This window comes from Teleopsis dalmanni, chromosome 2 (genome assembly GCF_002237135.1).
Source record: "Teleopsis dalmanni isolate 2A chromosome 2, ASM223713v2, whole genome shotgun sequence".
In the NCBI taxonomy this organism is placed as follows: domain Eukaryota; kingdom Metazoa; phylum Arthropoda; class Insecta; order Diptera; family Diopsidae; genus Teleopsis; species Teleopsis dalmanni.
In genome coordinates, this window is record NC_051847.1 from 157,035,878 (window position 1) to 157,046,691 (window position 10,814).

The 10,814-nt window shown below is 30.3% G+C and overlaps 3 protein-coding genes across 3 annotated transcripts; 2 read left to right on the forward strand and 1 right to left on the reverse strand.

Annotated features, from left to right (window-relative positions):
* Positions 1-2,031: 2,031 nt before the first annotated feature.
* Positions 2,032-2,765, reverse strand: LOC119685979 (mitochondrial intermembrane space import and assembly protein 40-like). The gene is made up of 2 exons (XM_038100414.1): positions 2,594-2,765; positions 2,032-2,526 (listed from the first exon to the last, which is right to left on the reverse strand). Exon 2 carries the CDS (start codon positions 2,488-2,490, stop codon positions 2,083-2,085), a length of 408 nt encoding a protein of 135 aa, XP_037956342.1. The 5' UTR covers positions 2,491-2,526; positions 2,594-2,765; the 3' UTR covers positions 2,032-2,082.
* A 1,610-nt stretch (positions 2,766-4,375) lies between these two features.
* Positions 4,376-5,093, forward strand: LOC119685984 (sperm-specific protein Don juan-like). The gene is made up of 2 exons (XM_038100424.1): positions 4,376-4,863; positions 4,992-5,093. Exon 1 carries the CDS (start codon positions 4,482-4,484, stop codon positions 4,824-4,826), a length of 345 nt encoding a protein of 114 aa, XP_037956352.1. The 5' UTR covers positions 4,376-4,481; the 3' UTR covers positions 4,827-4,863; positions 4,992-5,093.
* Positions 5,094-8,842: 3,749 nt separating this feature from the next.
* On the forward strand, positions 8,843-10,474 carry LOC119685974. The gene is made up of 2 exons (XM_038100409.1): positions 8,843-9,290; positions 9,552-10,474. Exons 1-2 carry the CDS (start codon positions 8,954-8,956, stop codon positions 10,391-10,393), a joined length of 1,179 nt encoding a protein of 392 aa, XP_037956337.1. The 5' UTR covers positions 8,843-8,953; the 3' UTR covers positions 10,394-10,474.
* The last annotated feature ends 340 nt before the right edge of the window (positions 10,475-10,814 follow it).

Sequence of the window (10,814 nt, forward strand, 5' to 3'; positions counted from 1 at the left end):
ATTATTATTTAAAAATAGGCTATTTGTGCACCCCGACCTAAAAGATCTATTGTGCGCCTATAGGCCCAACTAGGACAATTTTAGACTATTTATAAATCTTATAATTGCAGTGGGCTTTATTTTACCTATTTGATTTGGGACCAGGATCCCGCTACCAAGGTAATCGAGTCTACGTCTTGCCACCGCTGGGCAGTTGCATAGAACATGTTCCGATGTTTCCTTCTCCTCATGACAGAGTCGACAGGAATCACTTTCTACCGCACCTATAATCTTCATGTGGTAATTAAGTCTACAGTGCCCTGTAAGAAGTTCAGTGTAGATTTTGATATCATTTCTGCTAAGGTTGATGATAGCATCAACTTTGATGTGTTCAGGATCAATGAATCTTTTTGACTGTCGCATGCCTGTTTGGGCTCTCCAGTGTTCAAGTAGATGCTGTTTCTCCCGTTCACATAATAAGTTGTTTGTGAAGCTATTTGTTACCCCGCAGAAGGGCTCTGGCCCAATGAAAGGAGTACATGCACCCTTCTTTGCTAATATGTCTGCTATTTCATTTCCCTCATGCCCCTCGTGTCCCGGTACCCACATAAGAGTAACATAGTTCCTCGATGCTAGGGTGTTGAGAAGTTGAAAGCATTCCCAAACCAGCTTTGATTGGAATAAGGATTTTGCTAAAGATTTTAGAGCTGCTTGGCTGTCTGATAGAATGCATATGTTGGTACCTCGGGTGCCCCTACGTATGCATTCTCTTGCACAAAGCTCTAAGGCATGGACCTCTGCCTGAAAAATGGAAGCAGTTTTTCCCATTGCGATTGCTTTACGGAAGTTTGGTTAGAACATACAATATATATTAAATTTGAAATTGATTTTACCTCAAAATATATAAGTAAAATCGTATTGATATAATTGGTAGTTTTATGTGACATTGATGATACCCTTTGGTATGTCAAGTGTTAGGACAAGAAATTGGATCTGTTTTTATAAGATTTACTAATAAAAATCATCTTAAGTTCTATGTAATAACACTTTTAATATGCAGTGAATTTTATTTTAAGCGAAATCAAAGTGAAGTTGAGCGATCATCCGTTAAGTCTACAGTCTATTATACTTAAGAATCGTGGATAAAATATATAAAACAAAAAAAATGTGACATTTTTTTTCATTTTGCTCCTTTTTTATACTCACATTTAACTGATCATCAATTCAATATTGATGCCGAGTAAGGACTTATGTTTAAATTTATCTAGTAATATGTCTTTAACCGCAAATAATGAGGAAACGTGTTTTTTTTTGTAAAAAAGGGGATAGTTCAAAGAACTCTCCAAAGTGAACATCACCGAAGTCCTTGGGTTATTATGTATATAGCTGAAAACCGCAATTAAAATTTGCTGAGATTACTGCCAAGTTTTGATTTCTGAATTATTAGTTTAACAATTTATTAATTAAATAATAATAATTTAATTAGAACGAAGTAATACTTATTGTTTAAATTCATAATCTATTTAAGACAAAAACTTATGAAGTTATATTGCCAAGCCAACACTATAACTTTGTGTGACGTAAAACTAATTGGGCTCTGAAAAAAAACATTGTCGAGCAGATCTGACGTCATTCTTCATAAACTTTACAAAATTTTAACAACTGGCTGGTTTAATGTCATATGTTAAAAGGTTCTATATTATGGCTGTTGCTTATAAAGATTCTTCATACTAACCCCCGTAGCTTTATTCCATTTCTTTATTTACATACGGTGGTGATATTATTACTCTGATAGGTGGATGAGAGATGTATATATTGATACCCGCCAAAAATGACATCATTTTTTTACTGAAACACAACAATAGAAAACAAAGTGCATATATGTTAAATTTATATACTGTTATTTGAGATATTTAATAAAAAAAAAGTTTTTTTTACAAAGTTTTTTTAAAGAAATGTTTCTAAATTATATTCCATTAGTAAACAATTTAATAAATTAAATAACATTTATTTTAGAACAGCTTTTCTTATAATAAATTTATTTGTTATTGTTTAAAAAAGTTATAATCAAAAGGCTTAAAGATAGTATAAACTCTATTTTCTTTAAGCGATATTTTTATCGACACCAGCAATTGTTTCTTCTACTGTAGTTGTAGTTTGGTTTAAGTTTCCGATATGTGAATTCTCCTTAACGTTAGCACTTCCCTTATTATAAACAGATGGGTACTCTTGAAAACAGTCTTGCATAAGACGGAATTGTTGAAAACATTCTGAACCTTTTGTTTCAGCTGTGCTAAAATGGAAGCATGAAAATGCATCCCGAAATTGAATTCCACATGGACCAGTAGCCATGCCACCTAAACAAGGACAGCTCCAGTTTATTTCACCAGTGCTTGTAATAATACCTGGTTGTGGTTCAGGAGGTGGCAACTCTACCATACTGGGCATTGAATGATCCTCCTTAGTCACAAAGATTACCTTGTCTTTACCAAAAGTTTTGCAATATGACATTATTAAAAATTCAACAACTTGTTTATTCACTGTAATCTAAAAAAATGGCAGTTTATCTTTAATTATAGCAATACGACTACGAAGACATATTATCTCATAGTACCTTATTATGTATTAGTATTATAGTATTGGTTCTAACCACTGACGGCCAAAAATTAAACTGGTGTAAATATATCGTATATATTTATTTATATCAACTTGGTTTCACCAGTTAATAATAAAGATTATATATGTCAATAGTAAACATAGGGGAAAGTAGAGGTTAAAAATTTACATTTCTCTTTGACATTTCTACAATATTAGATTCGCAATGCCATATTGTTCGATAATCACATATTTTTATATTTAACTATATGTCAGTTGTAGTTGAAATCATTTGTAGTTTTGATTGAAATGTGTTTACACATACGGAGATATGTAATAGCATTATACATTAAGACCGAAAAGTTTTCGGAAATTCTCATTTAAAATTCGCGCGCTGTATATTTTTCGATATTTTAAGTTTATGTAGTTTCACTGTCCTTAATTACTATGCCAAAAATGAGCGCGATCTGTCAGACAGTTCGTTTACGGCAGCTGTTGAAACCAGTTCACCTCAGTAGTGCGTTGCGAAAAAAACAATGGAAAAAAATATTGGACAAAGAGTTTGCATCAAATTTTGTGTTTCGAACGAAATTTCGTGTGCAGAATCGTTGCGAATGCTACAAAAGGCTTATGGGGAATCAGTTTTATCGAAAACTCAAGTTTATGAGTGGTACAAAGCCTTTCAGGACGGTCGTACGACCGTCGAAGACATTTCGCAACGCACTACTGAGGGGAACTGGTTTCAACAGCTGCCGTAAACGAACTGTCTGACAGATCGCGCTCATTTTTGGCATAGTAATTAAGGACAGTGCTGCCAAACTACATAAACTTAAAATATCGAAAAATATACAGCGCGCGAATTTTAAATGAGAATTTCCGAAAACTTTTCAGTCTTAATGTATATATAATATAGTGTATTTAATTTATATATTAAACGAAATTTATTTTTAAAAATAAAATTTTCTAATCTGATATAATTGCTACGAATTTCAGCAAGACAAACCCGTAAATAAAAGGACTCTTTTATACTCAACATGAAGAAATTTGTTAAAGTTTTACTCTCATAATGTGTGAGATTAACAAACGTTAAAAGTTTAGGATAATACTAGAACTGGCGTCCCATCAGCCTGCTTCCAAATCTGGGGAAGCTGGCACAACGAGTAATCCTGGCAGGGCTAAAAACAGTGGTGAACGCTCTAAATATCCTTCCGAACGAACAATTCGGGTTTAGGGATAATCTCTCCACGGAACTACAATTAGCCAGAACTTCGTAGCTGATACAAACCGCTCTATCATCCCGAAAATCAACCGGGATGATAATATTCGACATAGCCAAAGACTTTGACAAGGTCTGGCATAATGGCCTTAAATTCAAAATGGCCCATCAATACGATCGCTAGTGTATAACAAATCAAACACAAGTTAAACATCCCATAGATAACCCATTTAACAGTTTCAAGCTGTTAAATGGTATATTCAGAGACTTATAATCTATATACTATGCCCTATGGTCATGACCAAAAATTGCGTAAAATTGTAGACACAGGATTTAGATATACGTTTTTTTCGTCGATGTGCTTCCCAGGTCTTATTTATGAACCAGTTCCAAAGATTTACATAATATTCTACAGCATTAATAATTACAACTTTGATTATTATAGTTAACATGATAGAGCAATTCCACAAAACTAAGTGAAACCTAATTAATTTCACTGCTTATAGTTCTTAAATTGAAATCACATCTTCATGTCAAATGTTTAAAAAAATGTTTTTAATAAAATAAATGGAAAATATTTTGTCATATAGTTTTTATTTTACGTAAAGTAAATTACGAAATTTGGCTCTTCAAAAATTATTTGTTTAAATTTTATTTGAGTTGGAAAAGTTTTTATTAAAAGGAAATTGAGATGAGTAATAGTTATTTAAATTTTATTGAGGAGTTTTATGCTTCCAACAAGGACCTGACACTAGTTCAGGTTGCGAAAGCAGCGCGAGCGGCCTGGGCTACCCTACCATGCAAAGATAAACTTAAGTACCATATGGAGAGTATTGAAGGCATCCTCGATGACTTAGCTATGGAATGTGGAACATGTGGAAAGAAAAAGAAGAAAAAGGGTTGTGCGAAGAAGAAGCCAAATAAATGTGCTAAGAAGAAGAAACGCAATCCGTGTGCTAAGAAGAAGAAGCCAACGTGTAAGCCAAAGCGTAATCCGTGCAAGAAGAAGAAAAAGCGTCGTCAAATTTGTTGCTAATAAGTAATACATTTTCAAAGCAGACTGGAATAAAAATGTGAGTACAATTTTAGTATAATATTATTTATAATTTAAATATATATGTATATATATAATTTAAAAGTTGATATAAATTATTTATGAAGTCGTATTTAACCAAAAAAATCTTATTTACGAATAATACAGAATTGGGTGGAAATTCACATCACTTGCTTCCTTCCAGTCTGTATAGCCCACCACATTTAACTAATGGTTAATTATATTAATCTTCGTGCTGCTAAAAAAACGGTAAGTACTTTTTATTTTATCTTAATATAATAATGTTGAATAAATTTTTTGAAGTATTATTTAACGCAAATCCCAAAGAAAATATTATAGATATCGCCATTGCTTTTCATATCAAATCATTGATATTTAAACGTAAGCCGGAGTGATTTTACCAATCACTTATAACATCTATTATTCGGATAGGCAAGCGATATGTTTGAAATTTTTGCGTAAAAATAAAAGTATGTTATCACCAGCACCTCCCTCATGTGCTCTAGTTGCTCTGGTTGTTCCTAAAATACTCAACAATACCTGCTATGATATTATTAAGGTAATTAATAAGTGGAAAATAAAGTACATTTATTGAAATTAATTTTTTTATTAGATACATAGTAGATTATCCAAGTAAATTTGCTGTATTTAGAAGAAATTGTTAAAATTTAAAGATTTGTTGAAACTTTAATTATTTTTGGAAGTGACCTGTCTTGGATTATGAAACCCTATATTGAGAAAATTTAAGTATATTAAAATTATTGTGAGTGAAGTCTATGGTCTTCTGAAACGAAACAAAAAAACTATTAAATTTATTTTTTCTATGAAAATGTATAAGTTGTTGTCTAAAATTAAGAGATTTCATTTTGTTAATTAAATTAAAAGTCCAGTTTTCGTTTTTGTAAAACGAAATAAAAATCTATTCTAGGTATATTAAAGAAATGTAAATTTGTGTCAATTCAAATTGTTTTTGGCAAATAAAAATTATTAAGTAGTGTAAAAATATATGTATGTAAATAAAGTAATGTACTTAAAAATAAATTTCAATAAATTTTTTACAATTTTTTAAATTTAATAATATTATTTACATTAATTTCGCTGATAAAATTGAGTTTCTGAGAAAAATCTATATTAAAAAATAAGCTTAATTTTTATGAAATTCGTTTATATGAAAGCAAGTCTTTCAAAAATTCAGTGAAACGACATTTGATGCAACTGATCGATGTCCTGGTAACATCGATATGCTGCTGGTCATATCGATATTCTAATAATCGGTACTAAGATTAAGATCTTAGTACTAATTATTACAGCTGCCGTCAGCTGTAATCTACCAGTGGGCAACTTTTTAATTTTGAGCAAGAAACGTCGTTCAGTTGGTGTTCTATAGCCGTTTAAACCAGACAACCACGTGAATTTTTACGAAAATGGATAAAAGTGATTTTCCTCATTTCTTTAGGTTTGGAAACAGAAAAAATCGCAGAGGGCTAAATCTGGAGAATTCGTGGATTTAGGATCGTAATGCCTAATCAGCACACAAAATTCACTTTTTTCCATTTTCGTAAAAATTCACGAGGTTGTCTGCTTTGAACGGCTATCAAACACCAACTGAACGACGTAGCTTGCTCAAAATTAAAAAGTTACCCACTGGTAGATTACAGCTAACGGCAGCACTGTTGTATTTGGAGTAACTGCGCGGGAAATTCAAAAAGTCACTGACTTATAACACCACCCTCGTATTTCATTTGATAGAAAATTTAGATTTTTTATATAAGCAGTGCTTCATAATATGTGCAAAAGCTTACCTTTAAACTTATCAATGACGTCATTTATAAAAATTGATATATATAGAAAATTATTCATTTGTTAAAGAAAATTTATCGATATCCAATGTTTAAAACTCTATGCATTTATGTAGATATGCACAACATATCTTAAACGCCTTTATAAAAATTTTTGTATTTATCATATTTATTATTGATTTCCAATTAGAAGTCTTAGATTTGTGGAAACAAATTTATTATAATTGTAATAAATACTTCTTAATTGAATAAATAATATATCCCAAAAATAAAGATGGAAGATTAGTCCTTTAAACTTATACGGGTCTAATGTTTAGTGATATACTAAGTATTGATATATATTAAATACACTATAATATATACTATATATATAATCGTTGAATTGCTTATTGTTTTATAATTCTAATTACTTAGAATACACCACTTTAGAGAGAAAATTCAGTTGTTAAAATAGAATATATTACTTGTTTTGTATAAGTTTTGGTAATATTTAGGAGGACATCTTAAGTATCAATATCTTAACGAAGTCTCTATTTACTTAGTCTGTTTCATTTCTTATTATTATTAAATATTCTAGTATAAATTTCCATTTCCATTGTTATATACTCATTTATGGTATACTATACTTATGTTCATTTTACACAAATTTAAACTAAATACATAAACTTAAAGTATCTCATAAATATCATCATCTACCAACACAAAATTAATTAGGAAACTTTAAAGCGTTTTAAATATTGCTTTGAGAATTTTTCTAGAGGCGTCTGGCTTATCACTTCGGTTTCATAGAATCCGGTTGGAAAACTGTATGGTGTAAGGTTTCGTTAACACAAAAATGGAAAGTTGAGTTGAGAAAATTTTTACTTTTTATACCAAGACTAATAATTACTCATAATATGTAATAATGCAACGTTTATATGAATTTCTGGTTACATAAAATTTCTAAAGTTTTTATGGTTATTACAATTTTCCATGAAAATAGATACGTTTTCATTGTGGAAGGATAATATTTACACAAAATATTCACGCTACTTTTATAGTTACTTCACATACAAATAAACTACTTAAATATATTTTTATTAGTTTGAAAACATGTTAGTCGAGTTTCTCCGTAGTGCGAAAAGTTTAATTAAACATATTATATTTTGAAATAATTTGACCCAAAGTATCTTTAAAAAGATTCCGCAGCTTAACTTTTTAAATAGTAATAATCCCTATTCCTAATAATATAAAAATTAACCACAAAAATTAAGAACTTCTAATTAAGTTTTAAGCGATCCACACAGGGTTTTCAAATAAACAGGTACCTATAATAGTTGAAAATATATTTTGGATTAATTGTGCGCCTAAATTTTCTTCAGTTTGTATTGGCCCGTGATCTTATTTAGTCTGGACAGCCCTGACATAAACCAACAAAACTCGTATTTTTATTTTCACAATTTTTTTTAAGAATTTATTTAATTTAAACAATGAAGCAACAACAATAATTCAGTAATCTAATATTAATAACAAAAAAGTATTCACATTCAATAATAATCAAATGAAAGCGACTTGTTACTGACTTCAGCCGTTATGCATGGAATGCACTAATTTTTTTTTTGTAATCGAAGGATCAAGATATTGAGGGTAGCTTAAATAATTTTAGGTTAACTATACAGTGATCACAATCTTGTGCTGAGTCCAGATCATTTTTGATAGAATTGGCAGTTACTATCGAAGATTGATTTTGGAACACTACATATTAAATTTTATCAAAATACTATTAGTCTTTTAACAAATTCAGAAATTTCTAGTTCTGTCAAATTGCCTTTAGTTGAGAATAGTTGAGAAAAAATGTTTAAGACATAGGTAATACTGAATAATACTCATTAAATTGAATTTCATTTTTTTAACAATCAACCGAAATGTGAAAGTATTTTTCCATATACATTTATTTTTAAATTAAATTAAATTATATAAAACACATTCATTCATTAAAGGATGTTTTCTGTATAAAATACTTTCATTTAATTAATTTAATAATTATTAATTTATCCTATTCCAAAACTATTAAATATAATAGTAAACTTTAACAAGCTACCAGTATATAAATGTTAAATGAGAATATTAAGGAAACCTTAAAAATATCAAATTTGAATAATAATATTAGAAAATACAACTCTGGTGCATATATTTTTGTCTCTGTATTTGTAGCGTAGCCGTAGTGTAATGTAACGGGAAAAAAATTGACAGCGTTACTTGTACGGCTTATCTTAATGCGCCTGTTGAAGGAATCTGAGACCTATAATTTTTAAATTGTGGAGAACAAATATGCCTAAGAAGCAAAAAGTGTTTAAGCGATTCAATGTGGGAGATTATGTGTTTGCCAGACTTCAAGGCTACCCACCATGGCCTGCTAAAGTTACAAGTGGCAGTACAAGGAATTACAAAGTTTTTTTCTTTGGAACTGCGGACACCGCAACGATTAAAGTCCAAAATATTTTCAAATATAAAGAAAATAAAAACAAATTTTGTACTGCACGGAAATTAAATCAGCCCAATTTCTGCAAAGCAATTCAAGAAATCGAAGATGCTATTAAAGCCAATAATACTTGTAGTGACAAGGATGTAGCCACAAGGCGGGCAAATCGCAAAGTTCTGCAGAAAGGTAATTAAGTGATTTAACATTTATATATAGCAAATTTAATTCATTGGTAAAGTGAATAACTGATTTTATGAGACTACCATGTGTTTTGGAATAGTTGGCACAATTTCTTACGGAAGCATAAATTGGTTAATTTGAATCGAATCAGTCTCTTGTTGCTTTACCAACTGTAAAGCTACATTTATACACAATTTAAACATAAGCTTTTAATTTTGCTATTTTAATTTATAAATTTTTAAACTAATATAGTATAATATACTTTAGGTGTTAGTGCTGAGGCAAAACCATCTAAAATCACAAATTCAAATAATCCAAGAGCAGCAACGGTGAAATTAAACTATAATAACATGTTGTTTGCCATGCTTCCAAGTCAAAAATGCATTGCCATAACATTTGGTAAGAATAAACCGAAATCATTTTCATCTGTTAGTGAACGTGTAGAATGGGAAGCCACAGCACGGAATAAAGCGGAATCATTAAAAGAACGTTTAGAAATTGGTGAAATTACACCAGATTTAGTAAAAAACATGCCTATCGTGGAAGTTCCATTTGAAGACCTTAACTCTGAAATTTCTGCAATTCTTAATGCGAAAATGGTTGAGCGTAAAACCGTTCTCATTGCTGAGAAGGATTTTGTTGCACTATTCCAACAATTACGAAAATGCTTAGGATTGAAAAGTGCAAGTGTTGATAGATGTCTCGATATATTGGACAAGATTAAGATGTTTCAGATAAATAAATTGTCGTTGCTTCGCAATCCCGATTGCATAGACATCATGCGCCGGTTGTGTCGCTATGTGGGAAACCTTGCCAATTGGAATTTAAGCAGCGACGATCTTGCACGATTTGTAACCAAAGCTGCAACAATCCGTGAAAAAGCTATTAGCATATATAATAACTTTAAAAAATTGTGTAACTATAATGGCGAAAAACAGTTTTGGAATGAGTTTAGTGAAGAAGCAAATGCTTTTGAAGAGTTAACACGAAACTTTACCGTAGAACATCGCTTGTTACTAACCAAAACTACATATCAGAAATTATTATCTAAGCAAGTGAGTGTAAGGGGTCAAGTCGAGGAATCTAACTCAAATTTAACTGGAAAATAAGAATGAAATTATCATACTAAGTGATGATACCTAAGATGCTTTAACGATAAATGCTTAGACTTTAATATACCAGTTTAATAAAAAAACTATATATAATCTTCAATTAATTTTTTTCAAAACTTAATTTAGTATTGACTTTGTAAATTCTAGCTTTAGAATCTTACTTAACAAAAAATATTAATTATCATGTTACGGACTTTATCCATTGTGGTTAAATGAAGTATAGTCAATAAAGTTAATGTGAACAAATACATCGTATTTGTTTAGTTAAGTTGCATGAAAAATAATAATAAATTATTTAATAATTAAAATGTAAATTTAAGTCCACGTTTATATTTGACCTCACCAATGTTGGCTCTATTGTAAAAGGTGTCTATATAACTGTGATAAGTACAAGAGAATCAACAAATGCATCTTGGAG